Source organism: Mobula birostris, chromosome 13 (genome assembly GCF_030028105.1).
Source record: "Mobula birostris isolate sMobBir1 chromosome 13, sMobBir1.hap1, whole genome shotgun sequence".
NCBI lineage: Eukaryota > Metazoa > Chordata > Chondrichthyes > Myliobatiformes > Myliobatidae > Mobula > Mobula birostris.
In genome coordinates this window covers 85,120,535-85,138,091 of record NC_092382.1, presented here as the reverse complement: position 1 = coordinate 85,138,091, position 17,557 = coordinate 85,120,535, and the positions used below count along the sequence as shown (strand labels likewise).

Here is a 17,557-nt window from a genome sequence, read left to right as displayed (position 1 = left end):
GTACACACAGGGAGATTTCCATGAACCGTGAGGGAGGGGTGTTCTCTAGTGTTTTGGAAGGTGATTTGCTCTGGTGAGGGAAAAGTTGGTTGGTGATTAATGAGGAACATGAATAATCTGATTTGGAAGCAATTAAGTCTCGCAGTGTTTTGGGGATGTGGGTCTTGGTGTGAAGGAAGGGGATTCTCTTGGTGTTAAGTGATGGATTTCTGTGGATGATGGTGAGTGGAGGAAAGCTCTCTGCTGTCTGGCTGGGGGTCATGAGCCTACGAGTGCAAATTAACCATGTTTCTTCACCCATTTCTCATCATCAATTGCCCTGATCCACAGACAGATACGTGAGATGCTGATAGAGCAGACACCCTGTAAGTACGTCCTGTCTAAGTGCAGAAGATAAACGGAACAGAGAAAGCAGGAAGATGGAAAAGAGTTGATACAGAAGATACTGGATTATGGTCATGCATGTATTATTCCATTCAATGTATTGATGGGGTGGGGATGGTGGTGAGGAATCTGGGACAGTGGGGTAATCTAAGTAAAAAATGCATAATTATCCATGCAGTCTTTCTTCTGCATTTCCTACATCTTTTTGATAAACAAGTTATTTTTTTTCCAATTTTAAAGTAAATTCTATTATTAAACCACATATATGTTACCATAAACAATCCTGAGATTTACTTTCTTGCATATCAATAGAATAACAATCATAACCAAATCAATGAAAGACCGCCCAACTAAGGTGTTCACCAGAGTGCAGAAGACAACAAACTGTGTAAATACAAAATGAAGAGATGATCATAATAAATAAAAACGTACTGAATATTGAAAACATGAGATGAAGAGCTCTTGAAAATGTAACAATTGGTTCAGGAAACATTTCACTGATGGAGGAGGTGAAGTTGAGTAAAGTTATCCCCTTTGGTGCAAGAGCCTGATGGTTGAAGGGTGGTAACTGTTTCTGAACCTGTCCTTGATGTTAGGTGTTCCTGTTGACAGCGGCAGCTTTCCTGCCATAGCACTTCATGTAGATGTGCAGAATAGCTGGGAGGCCTCTATCGCTGACTGATTAGACTGTATCCTTTACTTTTTGTAGCATTTTTTGTTCAAGTGTTTCCATTCTGCAAAGGCCAGTAAGTTGTCAATGATGGAATGCAAGGACAGATGCATTCATGACATTCTTATCTGTTTCAGTAATTGTTTCTGCATCTGTTGATACAAGGCATATGTTCCCATTTTACTTCAGTGTGACATTATGCTTATTTATCTACTTTGTGAAAGTCAATGTAGTAAAGACACAGAATAATGCACAAATGTTTCCAGATAACTTTATGACAATGGGAACCAATCTAAACAGATTGCAGATAACATAATATATGGTGGCCATGTCCATCGGTAGGATAGTCTTGGGTTACAGGATGATATTGATTACTGGGGAAAATCGACAGAAAAACTTGCCCAACTCTTCTTGAACTCTCCCTCCCATCCCCTGCATGATCACGAACTCCTTGGTTAATGGTTTTGGCTGTTAAGAAAAAAAAAGTTGGCAACCCCGGTCTACATGATAATTTCTCCATAATTTTATCAAGTTCTATCAAGATTCCTCTCAGCCCCGAGCATTCCAATAAAAGCCCATGATTGTTGAAACTCTAAACTCTGTTTATAAACCTTGGGACAGGCAGCATCCCGGTAAATCTTACCTGTACATTTTGAAAGTCACCTTAGGAAGATCGGAATTGCACAACTGTATTCCAAGTGGAAACCGGAATGTTTCATGGAGCTGCTGTTGACCTTCTCCAACCAATAATGACAGGCGTGTCAATAAAAACAGGCCTTCACCATTTTGTTGACTTGCATACCTTTGTTCACTTTTAACCTATTCTAAAATCAAACTGAACTCTTCCTGCATGGTCATTAAATGTTTAATGGGGTAGTAAGTCTGGAATTTGATTGTAAATAAGATGGGGCACCAGAAAACTGATTGAATGAGGATGAACCAATCAGGATGGATGGACGACGGAGACCATGCTGTCTCCCTTTTTTGGGGATATGCTCCCATGGTGGAAGGGGTCGGGTAGGTTAAGCATCTGCTACTCGTTGTCCAAGGGTGACCTGCAGACTAGAGAAGGGAAGGAGCACATCAGGAAGAAGCGTGTGTACTACCCTTGTGGGGTTCAAGTTTAGGGGTTCAGGCTCAGGTGTTGTAGGAAGGATCTTTGTTTCGTCAGCCACTCCTGTCACCACTCACAGTCCTGGCAGTGAGGCAGTGGGATACATGTGCTTAAGCACCTGGGAGGGTAGCGGATAACAGTCTATTAATCCCGAGCTTCTAAATAATCTGGAATAAACCAGCAATGGCAGACAAGAAGATCAATGCGCCTTGATGTACCTTGCAAGATTGGTTTATTGTTGACACCTGTACCGAGGGACAGTGACAGTCTTGTCTTGAGTACCGTACACAACAATCAGAACACTACACTGTGCACTGCGGTAGAACAAGGTAAATCAATAACAGAACGCAGAATCGAGTATAACTGCCTCAGATAAAGAAATAAAGTGCAGTGCAGTTAAACAATAACGATATTGTGGCGCATCGGACGGCAACTCGTTAAACGGCAATACGGAGTCGAACAGCGATTCCCGCCACGACTCAAAGTTTCTTCTCATCGAGGTTGTCCGAGTGCGCGCTCCTGTCACAGAATCTTCTCGGAGCCAGCAAAGCGCTGGATCACTCAAACCATCTCCAGGCTGTAAATCGCAGCATTTACCTGTCCCAGAAACACATTAAAGATAAAAAAAACAGACATAAAAGAAGTAAAAAATATATATATATATATTTGTGTCCTATGAGAGATGTCGACCGAGAGAGCGTTTCTCCAGCATTTGTGTCTGTTTTGGAAGAAGATGGTTGGATTCTAATCCAGGATCATTCCTCCCCCGAAGTCCAGTGCGGATGCCACTACATCACTGGCCAGATGGACAATAAGGTGCAAGATGCTAATCCAGTACATTGAGGTCGAGTCCATCTAGTTATAGTAGGGATATTCTTATCGCATAAGGATATTATAAAACATAATCATTGTCCTTATAACAGACTGTCCATGAGCCTGGCAGTGTGAGCTTTCAGGCTTTGGTATCTTCTGTCCGGTTAGAGGGGAGACAGGATGTCCGGGGTGAGTGATTATACTGGCTGCTCTACAAGGCAGTGGGAAGTGAAGACAGAGTCCACGGAGGGGAGGTTGGTTTCCGTGACGTACTGAGATGTGGTCGTAACCCTCTGCAGTTTCTCACAGTCACAGGAGGAGTATTTGCTGTACCAAGCCATGATATCAGGATGCTTTCCACCAAGGTCAAGGTGGACGTGGCTACAGGGGCGTGGGCTGCCACATTTACCTGTCTGGATAGGGGGAGGAAATCGCGATGTGGTCCCACAGATGTCTCCACGGCCTGTGGTGGGGAGGTGGGTGATCTTACGTCTGGCTCTGTGTATGAACCTCTCAGTCCACGACGGGAGTCCAGCTCCTTGTGTTCGAGGGAGGAAGTGCAGTGGCCGTTCACTTCGGCTGATCACTGTATCCACCTGTCCGGGTGCAGAACAAACATCCTCCAGCAGTTCTCCCACCTATTGCTTGTCGGGACATCGCAGACTCAGCCCACCCGTAGGTTCCTCTTGACCGGAAAACTCTGGTTTTCTATAGAACTCTGGTCAGATTACACGTGGGGTATTGCATTTAGTTTCGGTCGCTCCATATCAGATGAATGCCGAGGATTTGGAAAAGGCATAGAAGAGGTTGTAAGGAGGACCTTTAGGAGGAGATCTAGAAGGTGGAGTTGCACAAAGTTGGATTGTTCTTTCCGGAGTGGTGGGAGCCAAGGGGAGAACTGAGAGGATCATTATTGTCAGAAAAGGAAGTGATGTTACAGCTTTATCAATCTCTGGTTAGGTTGCATCTGGAGTTTGCAGTCACCCCATTACAAGAAGGAGGCCAAGGCTTTGGAGAGGGGAAAGAAGAGGTTTATAGGGAGGAGATCTATAAGGAGGATTTGCAAGAACTTGTGTTATTCTTTCCAGAATGGCAGCTACCAAGGGGAGATAGAGAGGCCTATAAGAGTCATAAATGCGGTAGGCAACTGTGATCTTTCTCACAATATCAAAATACCGTATAACAGAGGACACACAGTTAAGGTGAGAGAGGAAAATGTTCAAAGGAGGTCTGCGGAGAAATGTTTAATATAAAACAAAGCTGAGAGTTGCGGTTTCTGGAATGTATTTCTAGCTTGGTAGTGAAGGCAGTGGTGTGTTTCAGATTCTGTGATAGACAAACAAACACACAGAGAAAGGATGGATATAGACAACACGCAGGCAGGGTGATTAGTATAATTAGGCATCATCGGCTAAATCATATCAACCCAACATCACAGACTGAATTGTCTCTTCCTGTCCTACAATGTCTAACTGGAGAAATAATCACTGATGAGGGAAATTTATTTTCCACTTCATCGTGAATATCAGTTCCTTCATTCTGAGTCTGTGACCGATGGTAATAGAATTCTCATTCAGGGGAAACATCCTCCCAGCCATCGGTCCAAATTATCTGGAAGAATCCATCAATTCTCCTCACAATTCCAGAAAATACAGGCCTAGCTCATTCACTCTCCCCTCACACAGACAGCTTGCTATCTCTTGAAGCAGTCAAGTCAGTGTGAGGAACTGTGACTAGACCTGGAAATAATATTCAATGTGCATTCAGGCAGAGGGATTAGTTTAATGAGGCTTAATTACATCAGCCCAACATCACAGACCAAATAGCCTTCTCCTTTCCTGCACTGTTGTATGTTTTAACTGGAGAAAGAATCACTGATTAAGGACATTTGTTTTCCACTCCTTCCTGAATATCCATTCCTTCATTCTGGGACTGTGACACATGGTATTAAAATTATCATTCAGGGGAAACATTCTCCCTGCAATTGGTCTGAATGACCTGAAATAAGCCAGCAATTCTCCTCACAATTCCGGAGAATACAGACTCAGTCTCCTCGCACGCAGCAAGTGTGTCCTCCCAGGAACGAGACCTGTCAGTGTGAGGAATAGTCTCCGCACCCTCTCTTCAATAGGGATAACTTTCCCAAGGAAATGCGGCAAAACCTGGAACTAATATTCAACGTACATTCTGACCACACCCTGTAGGACCCCTCCCAGTCAGACATCTCTATACCTCTTCTCCAATCCTCCTGTATCACGGCACAGAATATCATTTGGCTCCCTAATTATTTGCGATACGTGAACGTTAACTATTAGTGATTTGTTGACAAGGACTGTCGGGTCCCTATGAACCGGTCACTCTGTCCCCATGTAAATGTGGATTTTCTAGTTTGTTCCTCTGGGAATGAATGGCCTCGCATTCCCCCATATTCTGTCTGTCTGCCACATCTTCACTCCGTCACTTCTGTCTGCATCCCCAAACTCTCGCTGCGTCCTTCTCAAACCTTGCCTTTCAGCTCTGTACAACAGCCAACAGGGATATAATAAAGTTGGTCCTCACATCCAAATCGCCAATGTAGACTATGAACAGCTGGGGTCTCAGCCACAAACCCTGAGTCACCTAAATGTTGAACGTGTTCCATTTACTTCCTCTATCTGACCTTCACCTGCTGACTAATTCTCACACAGGCATAGTGTCCCGAACCCCATGTGCTTATCCGATCCTTTCTTCGGTTCTTCCAATAGCACATTCATCAGTTCTCAATTCTGTTTGTCCAACCCTGAATCCACACTGACTCTGCCAGCCCCAGTGAGTATTTGGGGACTTGGTCTGTGTCTCTACCTGTAAGATACTGGTACAGAATACAATGGGAATATTACCCATCTGTGGTTCAGTGTTACCGTTGTATTGGTGACCTGTGTCGGGGTCTTGGGTTCAGTGTGGGACTGAATCTGAATATCTCTGCTGTCTGAAACTGTGGAACTGATGAGCTGTCGGTGTCTCTGTGCTCTGTAACATATCTTGTGTGTCAGACAGGAGCGGCTGATCTGGTGCCTCGACAGGAGGGAATATCGTAGTTGATTGCAGTTTGTTTTTTCCTGTGGGTACGAGAAAGAAACTCGGTCAGTGAGGGAGAGGTAAATGTCATGTGGTTCTGTGAAGTGGCCGTTGCAGCCTGTGCCATTGTCAATATGTCGGTCTGACTCTCTCTCCCTCTCTCTCTCTCTTTTTCACACATATATAACATTGCATCTGATGCTTGTCTTTCTTTCATTCACTTTCAGCCATCCTGCGTCGATTCACCTCCCAATTTATTAGATTATGAAGACATGCAGCCCCACTTGCCTGTGCAATCCCATCTTGTTAAAATGATTCTTCTTTGAAAATAAAATGTGCGTACGTGGGTGTCAGCTGGGTTGGTGGTGCATACGGTCTGAGGGTGCTTACAGATTTGGGGATGTCGGTCGATTTTGAGTTGTAACGAATCTCAAGGTTGTTTCATTGATAGGTACTTCATTAATAAATACACATTTAATGTTCTTCTCTGCTGTTACTATGATTTTTTAAGATGGAGGTTGCTACTGAGTGGACTATTTGAAATTATTCCTCCTCCGGGATAAGCTGATGTGTATCTGGAGGGTGTTGGCGGGTTCGCAGTGAGCAGCGATATGGGTGTCCATCCGTATTTGTGAGTGCATCTCGATTTGTGGGTCTTGGTGGATTTGGGTTAATGACAAATATCAAGGTTGTTTCGTTTAGAGATACTTTAATAAATAATGCACTTCAACAGCGAACTTTGTTCTTGCTATTTTCAATGTGGATTCAGCCATCTTGTGAAAAAGATCGAAATGATTCTCGCTCCAGGATAAACAATCGTCCTTACGGGAACGCACTCGTATTTGAAGGTGCACAGACATTTGGAGATGTTCACGGCGAGTTTGAGTACAGATGGATCTGGGGATGTCTCAAGGTCTTTTCGATATTTCAGTCGACTTAGCTGAATATTAAGTTGAAAAAATGGTCCTTAAATCATAAACAAATGTATGTATTTTGTTTTAAAATCCCGTGTAAGGAATGAGGTAAATAAGTCAAAAATCACATGTGATTCTTCCTTGGTGTGTGTAAAATAAGAAATGCAAAACAGCGGTTCTGAAACAGCGCATTAGCTTAGGACGTGTTAATTTTTATAAGAGAGAAAGACTATCAGCCTTTCTCGAAAAGGGGTTCCCTTTGTAGCCGGGAGTGGCGAGTAGACAAGAGCGGCAGACATGTGGAGAGGAGGAAGACAGAAGGTGAGGGAGAGAAAGTCAGAAACAGAGTCAGAGAATGATGGAATTAACTGTCGGCAACTGGGTTCCCTCCAGCACAGTGTGGATCAGATCACCGAGTGGCCGCTAAGTATTCATTGCACACAGTCTTACTGTGCCTCTACAAGTGGCTGATTAGTATTTCTCATGTCATCCTGATATAGTAGTAGATTAATAATCTTCAACATGTGTACTCTGTCTCACTTTACTGCGAATTCTTAATGCTGTTAAATCAGAAAGAAGCAAGGAAAAAAAAAAGTCCTTACTGTCCATTCCCGTATCCCACACAAGAGGCCAGGACGCATTCATACATGCATTATCACTCTCCGGCAGCTGATGCAATTCCGCTGGGTGAAAAGAGTCGATGTGACAGAGAACACTTAAATCCAGGAGCATCAGCACCTTTCTATGAAATGACTTTGTATTTATTGGCAAGCAAAGGTGACGCTGTACGTTTGTACAATTTACCCTCCATTGAAAATCACACAAAAAAACAAAAGACACCAGTGCTCTAAATCGGTTATTCGGTTTACTTTATTATGTTTCTCCCTTTTATGTGCCTTCATGCAATGTTTCCTGTTCTTTAACAGTATCTGCCTTCATATATTATTTGAAAATCTTTGGAAACTGGTGTTATTTTCATTTCCCTGAAGAATGTCATGGCATATTTGTGAAACTGCAAAGATCGAATGAGAACTAGTGAAACACGTCTCTTCTTGACTGTTATTAATCTCTGTTGTGGTTTGCAATGAGCTCCTCTTAAAGCTTAGAAATGTAGAAACAGCAGAACGGGCACGTTTATTCACAATGGTCACCGCAATAAATTTGACAGAATGGTGTTCAAAGCGGTAAGCTTTTGATTAAAAGCGTACACGTTGCAATAAAACTTATTTCTTCGTCACACAAAACATCAGGCAAGCACAGTTGTGCACAGCAGGTGTCGAAGTAAAGGTATTCTTAGATTTCTTTTGTCGGCACCATTACGTCCAGCCACTAAATACAAGCGGCACATAGTTCTTTATCTGCTAATCAACTGAGCAGTGATCAGATTTAGATTTGTGCATATAAATCACACATTTCAACAAATTCTTTTTACAGATGTGTAACCCTGTGCGATAAACACTCGTTTTCCCTGCTGTGCTCGGAGTGTAACCACGTCTGATGTGATGATAACGATAAAACACAGCGAGCGTTATTCCCCAACAGCATGTGTTTACTGATATTCTAGTGTAAAAAAATATATCTAGGTCTCCCATCAATGATACCAATCCTGAGCCACTGACTCTGCAGTTTTGTATCTTGCTCAAACAGCTGTTATATTTGCCTGCATGTGAGCGGCCATTGACAATCGAATATATTATGAATATTTTCATATTTGCCTTTCGTAACCCGTGACAATGGGATCACTGATAATTGGACATCATCTTTAGTCGAATAGTTCTGCTGAGTGACGTGTTTAAAGACAGAGCTTCGCACTGCCAGTGACGGTGTTGGAGTAGCAGCGACATTACTAGTGTGGAACATAATGAGATTGAGCAAGCAGCTTAGTTATCCTTGCGGAGAGTGATGGGACTGGATATGCAGTGAGATTATCACTGTGGTCAGGGATGTGGATTTGATCAGTCGTGACTCTGTCAGTCTGGTCAGAGATGTGTCTGGATCTGCAACGATAACAAGGAATAGCATATTTCCCTCAGCAATCAGGATTCTGAAAGGGCATTGAACCCAACAATACTCCCACACAACATGTTGTCCTCTTATTTCACTAATTAAATTTAGATTTTTTTTACATATTATCTTCCAACTGTGATTTACAGATTTTATTATTATGTATTGCAACGCATATCGGCACGTTTCACGACATATGCCAGTGATATTCAACCTCATTCCGGTTCTGATTTTGTACACTCTGTGATTCGCTTCTAAGATTCGCGGCTGCTCCATTTATTACTACTCGGGTCCATTTCAGGAATAAACTATGCCTCTGATAGCCGTCACGTTCCAGAAGTGCAAACGATTTTTCTCCTTCAGATCTGACAACTTTCTCTATCTACTGTGCAATATTACACTTGTAAATGTTTTGAGTTTACACTCTAACACGAATCACCTTATTCAGAACATTTGAGATTCCTCTGACATATGTTTGGAAGAGTTTTTCCTCAGATCCTTCTGTATTACCAATCCCTTTACACAGTTCTATTGTCGAAATACTCTCCCGTCTCATCGGGTGAGAAAGCTGTCCGGTTTTGAGTATTTCACCACCAGATGCAATGAAGAAGATATTGATTATGACTTATCTTGTGCGTAAGTCTATACTACACACGCGGAGTTTGAAACATTGACTGCACAGAAGCTAAAGCTGAAATTAGCAACATGTTTTCCACCAAGTTGCATTACTGCTTTGCTCAATCGCTTCGCTCCGTCGTCCGAGCTATAACACAAGTTATTTCTGTTGGTGTCTGTTTCATAGAATTGGCAATCAGGTGTGCGGTGGCTTACCTATATAGATTCCAGGCCAGATGCAGTTTAATAATTTGCAATCTATTGGCACTATAATAACGACATATGGGCTGCACGTTTAAGATAAAAGCCGATGTTCGGGCTGGGGGCTGATCCTGCACCTGAGATTAGCGCTGAATCTACAGGACAGTAGATGGAGCAGTAATGTAGAGCATCTATTGACGCCTTTGATCAATATAATCGCGATCATCTGACTGCAGGGAGCTCTCACTTGATAATTCTCAACTTGGATTCCACGCAAAGTGGAGGAATTTAAAATATGGGTGCCCTGACAATGACCAGGACACGCTGTTACATAACCAGTACTGTCAGTGTTAAGGCCACAGAGACAACAACATTATCATCATGGTCAACGGTAGTAATGACGCGGCAGCTTGGCCTGCAGTGAGATCATCCAGTCAGCTGAGCTGAGTTCCAGAGAAGCAATGACAACACCAGGGTGTTCAGTGACGTGCTTTGAAAGTGCAATCCATTCTGCGTATTGAATACAACAGCCCGTAGCGGTTCTGACGCTCCAGCATTACACTCAATGTGTCGGCATCGTGCCTGCTGTTCTGCATTTCCAATGCAGGGAGTGGATCTCCTGGAGGTCGGAGAGATGAATCTGACCGCGTTTAGTGGAGACTTCGGCCAAATTTATCAAGGCTGTGTTTTACATCCGTCCCCATCTGCAGAGTCCTTCTCCATAGAATATTGACTCCCATTGCAGTAAACATTTCAAATTATTGCACAATACTTAGTAATAACATGTCGTACTCTCATTTTATACCAGCATATGGCTCATTCCATATTTCTACATGTACTGAACTACATCTATTTCTGACTGCAGTTAATCTGATTTGTGATGTGCAATAATTCTCTTTGTTGTTGTACACTGCCTGGCTGGCACAGTACAAACCCCAACATTTATTTGCAGCACTCTTTGCAATATGTTGACGCGTTTAAACATGTGAAACGTATGTTTACGTGCATACAGGATATTTTAATAATTATATTCACAATGTTATTGCCAGTATGGGAGACCAGAAATAAAGAAGCAGCTGTATAAAGCTGAAAGCGATGTAGACTTGGTATTTTTCGGTTCCCCGGTGAGTTCTGTTACCTGCACCTCTGAACACAAGCTGCATCTCTTTTCATACGTGATGCTCTTTATCCACTAATCCACTGAAAATTGTTCGGAATTATTTTTGTGCAGATAGACCAAATAAAAGAGATGTACGCGGCTCCTTCCCTCTGCCAGTTTGCAGGTTACTCTTGAGCATGGTTCGCCCACCTACTTAAACAATTACTCTGCTTCTCCCTCCGCCCGACAGATCAGGGGGACATGCAGTCTTGGGACTTGGTAGAGTATGGCCGTATTTGCAGCTAACGTACATCACAGGACCTCCGGTCATGCGACCACTAGCACCAGGCTCTGAAGAGTGTAAGTCATGCCTCGGGTCCTCAGTTACAGGGACGATTTGTTGGCTTTTTGGTCATTGGCATTAATGTTATGAATGAGTTAGTTGTTGAGACTGTGGTTGAGATTCTGGGGAGGGTACGACCGGTACCGGAGGGATGGGTTACAACTGAACCCGAAGGATCCAATATCCTAGCGGGCAGGTTGGCCTAAGTTGCTCGGGTGGGTTTAAATTAATTTGTTACAGAAATGGGAACCTGCAAGATGGTGTTGAAGATGCAGTCGTTGGTTTACAAGCAGAGGCAATGTATAGAGAGACTCCTTGAAAGGAAAGGCCGCTGAAAGGACAAAATTGCAGTTAGGAGGACGAGTTGCAACATCAAAGCGGGAAAAATCGAAGTGTCTGAATACAGGAATGTTGGTGTGATATTGAATGCACGCAGTACACTGGATATGGTAGAGGAACTTGTAGCACAGTTACTCATTGTCATACATGCATATGCAAAACGGAATCATAGTTGAAAGAAGTTTATAGCTTGGAGATTAATATCAAGGATACACCTTGTAGCAAGGGACAGGCAGGAAGCTAGAGGGGGCGGCTTTGCTCTGTTCTGCAAGATTAAAGCAAATCATTTAAAAGAGGTCCCACAGGATCAGGTGGTGTTAATTCATTGTAGATAGATCTATGATCGAATTCATCCTGAAATTTGAGAAGGAAAAGCGAATGTCAGATGTATCAGAACTTCAATGGAGTAAATGAAATTACAGAAGCATGAGAGAGGAATTGGCCAGAATTGATTGGGGGAAAAAGACACGAGCAGACATGGCGACAGAGCAGCAGTGCCTGCAATTACGGAAAGGATTTAGAAGGCACAGGATTCGTGCGTCACAAGAGAAGCGGTATTGTAAAGAAAAAAATGACAAACTGTGTCGAACAAGAGAAGAGAAAAACAACTTAATATCCAAAAATTAGGCACATAAAAGAGCAAGAATTAGTGGGGTTAGATGATTGGGACGTTTTTAAACATTCAACAGAAGGCAACTAAAATGTCAATAAGAAGGCATCGAAGGAATGCAAAATAACGTTAGCCAACAATATTAAAGACGGTACCCACATTTTTTTAGATATATAAGGTGAAAGAGAGTGACCAGACTGGACATCGGACAGCTGGAAAACGATGCTGGACACATAGTAATGGGGAACAATGAAATGGCGGACGCGCTGTAACATTTTGCATCAGTTTTCACCGTGGAAGACAGCAGCAGTGTGGCGGAAGCTCCAGATGTCAGGATTCATAAGTGAAACCAACACTCTCCCCAATAATCCCAAAATCAGAGTTGCTAAGTATATAATGTTCTGCATACGTGCGAGTAAATTTCCTGTCACATTACAAGTACTTCAATGCTACGTGATCTATCATGGCAACAAACGTTCAGTAGTCTCTTCATTATAGTAGCACATTAGGTGGTGCATGGCGTTTCTGAAATTGTGAATGTTGGGGAAAATTTGATAGACCGGGGAATACTATATACAGCACTGAACAGACCATTTGGCGCACAATGTTTGCCGACTTTGACACTAAGTTCCGCTTTTATTTTCAAACGGATTGCACACAAAAATGAACCTGAGATTCACGTGAGAAAAATGTCACCAATGATGGACATAACTACGTGTCGGGAAACCACTCCATCACATTCGATCCCTCCAAGTGTAAATATTTTGAAGACTAATAATAATACAGCGAGTTTTTCAGTCAACGGACTGTGCCATTCCCGATATTATAGCGAATAGAATATAAAAGTTAATGCTGAATGCTTCTGTATTCCTCTGTCATATCCGTAAATATCTCTCCTCAGATCTCTAGATTATCAAGCTCATAACAACTTCCCGGACAATTCTGTCCGCGGCATCGGTAGTATTTTGGTCTGACAGGGATTGGAAACGTCATCATTACTGTCAATGGGTTTTGTCGATTGTAGCTTGGATTAGATTAGATTATGAGGACACGAAGTCCTCTTTTATTGTGATTTAGTAATGCATGCATTAAGAAATGATACAATTTGTTCCTCCAGTGTGATATCACAGAAACACAAGACAGACCAAGACTAAAAACTGACGAAAACCACATAATTACAACATACAGTTACAACAGTGCAAACAATACCGTAATTTGATAGAAGAACTGACCACGGACCCGGTAAAAATAAAGTCTCTCGAAAGTCCCATCATCTCAGGCAGACGGTTGAAGGAAGAAAACCCTTCATGCCAAGAGCTTCCAGCGCTGCAAACTTGCCGATGCAGCATCCTGGAAGCACCCGACCACAGTCCGACTCCGAGTCCGTCCGAAAACTTCGAGCCGCCGACCAGCACTCCGACACCAAGCACCGAGCACCATCTCTACCGAGCGCTTCGATCCCGGCCTCAGCAACAGACAACAGGCAATAGGCAAAGCCGAGGATTTGGGGCCTTCCCCTCGGAGACTCTCGATCGCACAGTAGCATCGGCAGCGAAGCAGGCATTTCAGAAGTTTCTCCAGATGTTCCTCCGTGCTTTTCACAACTGTCTCCATCAAATCAGGATTGTGCACGGCATCCTACTTCACAAATAGGATATCAATTCGGAGCGGTCGCGCGCACTGCGTCACGCCGTCATCTGGAAATGAAGTATGTTACCATTGTGGTCTCCGTTGTGCTTGAATAACCAGTGTCCGTGTGGAAATAATGTCTGGAGTATGGTGACAGTAATAGGGGGGACTTGTGGGCAACGACGAGTAAACAATAGAGTCGCGCAGAAAGCGATCTTTGGAAACCGGAGATGGGGGAGGGAAAGTCTTGCCGGGTGATAGAGTCGCTATGGAGATGGTGGAAGTTATAGAAGCTATCTTGCATGCGAAGGCTCATTGCGTGTTACCTGAGGACCAGGAGACCCCATCACTTCTGTTATTTTGGGAGGGATGGAGTGTTTTACCTGCGTGAAATGCGACAGGGAGTGGTGATGGCACCTTCGATCGTGGTGAAAGAGAATCTCCATTTACTGTAAAATGACTTGAGAGGAAAGTCTCATCTATGCAAATGATAGAATGGAATAACACTTTTGCCAGTATCCGTGCGGCAGGAGGTATCGTCAAGATAACTGTGACAGACAGTAGCTTGGCTTTGTAAAATATTTCGTTAGATAATCTGTCTCTGGAATTTGGGACAGAAAGATCGGTAGATGAGAAAGATGTCAGAATGGAAACAATCTAATCTGAGGTCCATGTGGGAAATTGTAGGCAACGTAGATGAAAATGACGAGATCAGCGAGGCTGCAGGAAGCATCTCCAATTGAGTCGTCAATGGACTCGCGGCACCAATTCAGTCGTCTCTGTAGGGGGTGAACGGGTTGTTTCGGGAACACAGACGCCCTCGGAGGAGTATGGCCTTGCAGGTGAATCAAAGTATCCGGGCGGCCAGAAAGAATGCACGTGGAACCATGGAGCAAAATTCACTAACATCTGTAGGGCAGTGATGGGAAGATAGGCCGGCGAATGAGGATAGAGCACTGCGGCTATGTAAGGGAACCTTCTATGTAATTGCCGCGGAGGTGTGAGTGGAAGAAGGATAGCGCCGGACCCAGAGGAACAGAAAGTAACCGCAATGTATGGGACGTAAATTGGGTCAGACCGGAGAAACCGCTAATTCACGACTTCCTCACAACAATGACAGCAAGCGCAGAATTTACCATATTCTGTAGCTGCTCCCTGAACTTGGTCTGTGTAACGGCGTAAAGGGTCGTGTTTGTACAACAGCTCAGAAGCTGCAGAATGATGCCCAGCTCTCGCAGCGATTCAGGCGGACGCACAGGGTTGATAAAATCATTCAGCCGATACCACGCAGAATAAACGGTGAAAGGTGCCCATAGCACAATAAAATTCCCCGAAGTGATCAGCAATAAAACGAGGCATTTCCTGCGTTTCTCCATCTCCGGGTCTCTGGTATTCTGTCCATTGCCGGGAACCCTGAGTCTCCTGCGAGCTCTGCTGGTGACTAAGACGTGCCTGGCGGTGAAACCGTTCGTTACTAGAACCAGCACAAATGTCAATACAGGGTCGAGGAAGTAATAAAATAGGTCAATTTGAGTTATGAAACTGAAAACAAGAACTCTCTGTGAACAAATGAATGGGTTGATTGTCCACGTGCAGTTCTCTGAGAGCCGAAAACACCAATAAATATTCTTTAAACAGCTGCTCACAGTCACTGTCCCCAAAACCACGGCCACAGTTTTCCCGGTGCAATATTTTGTTTTCAGTTTCTGGCAATAAATGGCGACAAATCGATCAAAGGTGAACGTGACGGTGAACCAGACCGAACAGTCGGTGACGGTGTAAATCAGAGCAGCGTGGATATTACACCGTGGTCATTGAGCGGAAGAAAGCGCCGATTGACATGTACGTAAGTGAAACCTTGCTCAGTATCAGATCCAGGATAAGAACCAGCAGATCCGCCACGGCCATGGCAACCAGGTAGCATTTGACAACTCTGGAGAGGCCACACTTTCCCCGAGACAGGATGAATATGGTCACTATCTCTACTAGAAGCAGCAGCAGAGAGTTTTTTTTTTTTTCTGACGGGAGGCGGAAATGCGTGCCCTGTAGTGGCCAAATGTGGTGGAGGACCCGTTTGTTCTTTATGGCGTTCTCGGAGACGATTGTCCAACCAGGTGGAAAGGGAGATCAGGGAATCCGGGCTGTCGGTGTCATCTCTTGCCGCCAACTTGTTTTTCACCATGTCAATGAGACCGTTCCGAAATACGTTTTGGAGTGCCTTATTGTGGGCCGCTAACGTCCGGAACGCCACGGAATATTCGGCAACGCTGCGTAAGCCCTGGCGTAGTGTGAGTAGGCGCTTAGCCGTATCTGTACCACGGACGGAGTCGTCAAAGATCTTTCTCATTTCCGCGATAAAGGTGGAAAAAAGAGCAGATATCCGGTTGATTATATCAGACAGCTGTAGCCCACGCTAAGTCACTTCCCCGCAACAACCCCATGATATAAGCAATCTTTGATGTATCCGTGGGGTACGTGGATGACGGCTGCTATAACACCAAGGAGCACTTCAGCAGGAAGTCCCGACACTTTCCCAAATCCGCACGTGCTCTGGTTCAGGTACGTGCGGCTATCTTGGTGGTGGTGTTGCTGATACGTAGGGTGTTGGCACTACAGGCTGTCTGGGCTGGTTAGACAGAGTTCCAGGAGTGGACGGGGTAAAATACACGGTCCACCTGGTCACCGATCTTCGTTACGTCAGCAGGGAGAACGGATGTTCTCCATGACCTTCCGGAGGAGTTGGTCATGCAAACCCAGTTGGGAGCTCTGGATGGTGAGGTCTTGTTGCAGGTTATTCGTGTCCGCTACGTCAATAGTGGCCAGATCTTTCTGTTGCAACGAATGAGGCGAACCCAAGCGCAGGACACAGGCACGGAGATTTAGTTAGGATGCAGACGTGAACGGCAAACAGGAAGGAGAGCAGGAAGGCAGAAGACGGACAGAATTTATCTTGACTCGGAGCGTAGAGAGAGAAACGTCTGACAAAACTCTTCTTAGCACGGAGAGATGGAGTTACGCAGGCAAGCCTTGGTGCTGAATTAAAACTTTAAAAGACTTATTTTGACGCGGGGAGGCTGGGTTTCACAGGTAAACCTCTGAACTGGAGTTGAACTTAGAAAACTGATCCTGGCACGAAGAGATTCAGTTTCACAGGTAATTTTCGATACTGGGCAAAACCTAGAACATACAGCCTTAAGCGTCCGGGAAACGTTAATTACCACACACGCAAAACCAACAATCTGGCAACTACTGGTTGTAACGCCGGGGTTCTTATGCTGCAGGTCCTGATGGAAACCAGGTGTGCCGTCATCAAAGAGAATTAGGAGCAAGTGGGAAACTAACGATCGGAACCCTGGCACTATCAAAGGAGATTAGGAGAAAATAGGGAATTTACGATCCGGACAGCGACAGGCACATTGTATCGAAAGGAAAGGCATGGAAGCAAAGCGCACAGCGCACTTCTGTTGCTACAAAACTGAAATCTAATCATTAGAAAGGGAGTACATAGGGTCAGATGATGTTGTATCTTTATTCGTAGGGCTAAGGGACAGCAGGGTAAAATGATCCAGATGGGAGTTATGTAAAGATCCCCAAACAGTGGCAAAGATGTGTGAGATAGAAAATGCATGGCAAAAGTGTAGTGTTGCGATAGACATGAGGTATTTCAATATATAGAAAGATTGGGAAATCAGATTTTCCAAAAACGCTTCCAAGAGGAGACATTTGTAGTATGCTATGATATGGCTTTTTCGAGCGGCTGGTGGT

At 44.1% G+C, this 17,557-nt stretch overlaps 1 protein-coding gene across 1 annotated transcript in view; it reads left to right on the top strand.

Moving 5' to 3' along the window:
• LOC140208029 (uncharacterized) overlaps positions 1–17,557 on the top strand; it is a 97,178-nt gene that overhangs the window by 46,315 nt on the left and 33,306 nt on the right. Inside the window, 3 exon segments of the mRNA XM_072276559.1 lie at positions 11,122–11,231; positions 14,996–15,051; positions 15,907–16,080. Of these exon segments, the coding sequence (XP_072132660.1) occupies positions 11,122–11,231; positions 14,996–15,051; positions 15,907–16,080 (340 nt within the window).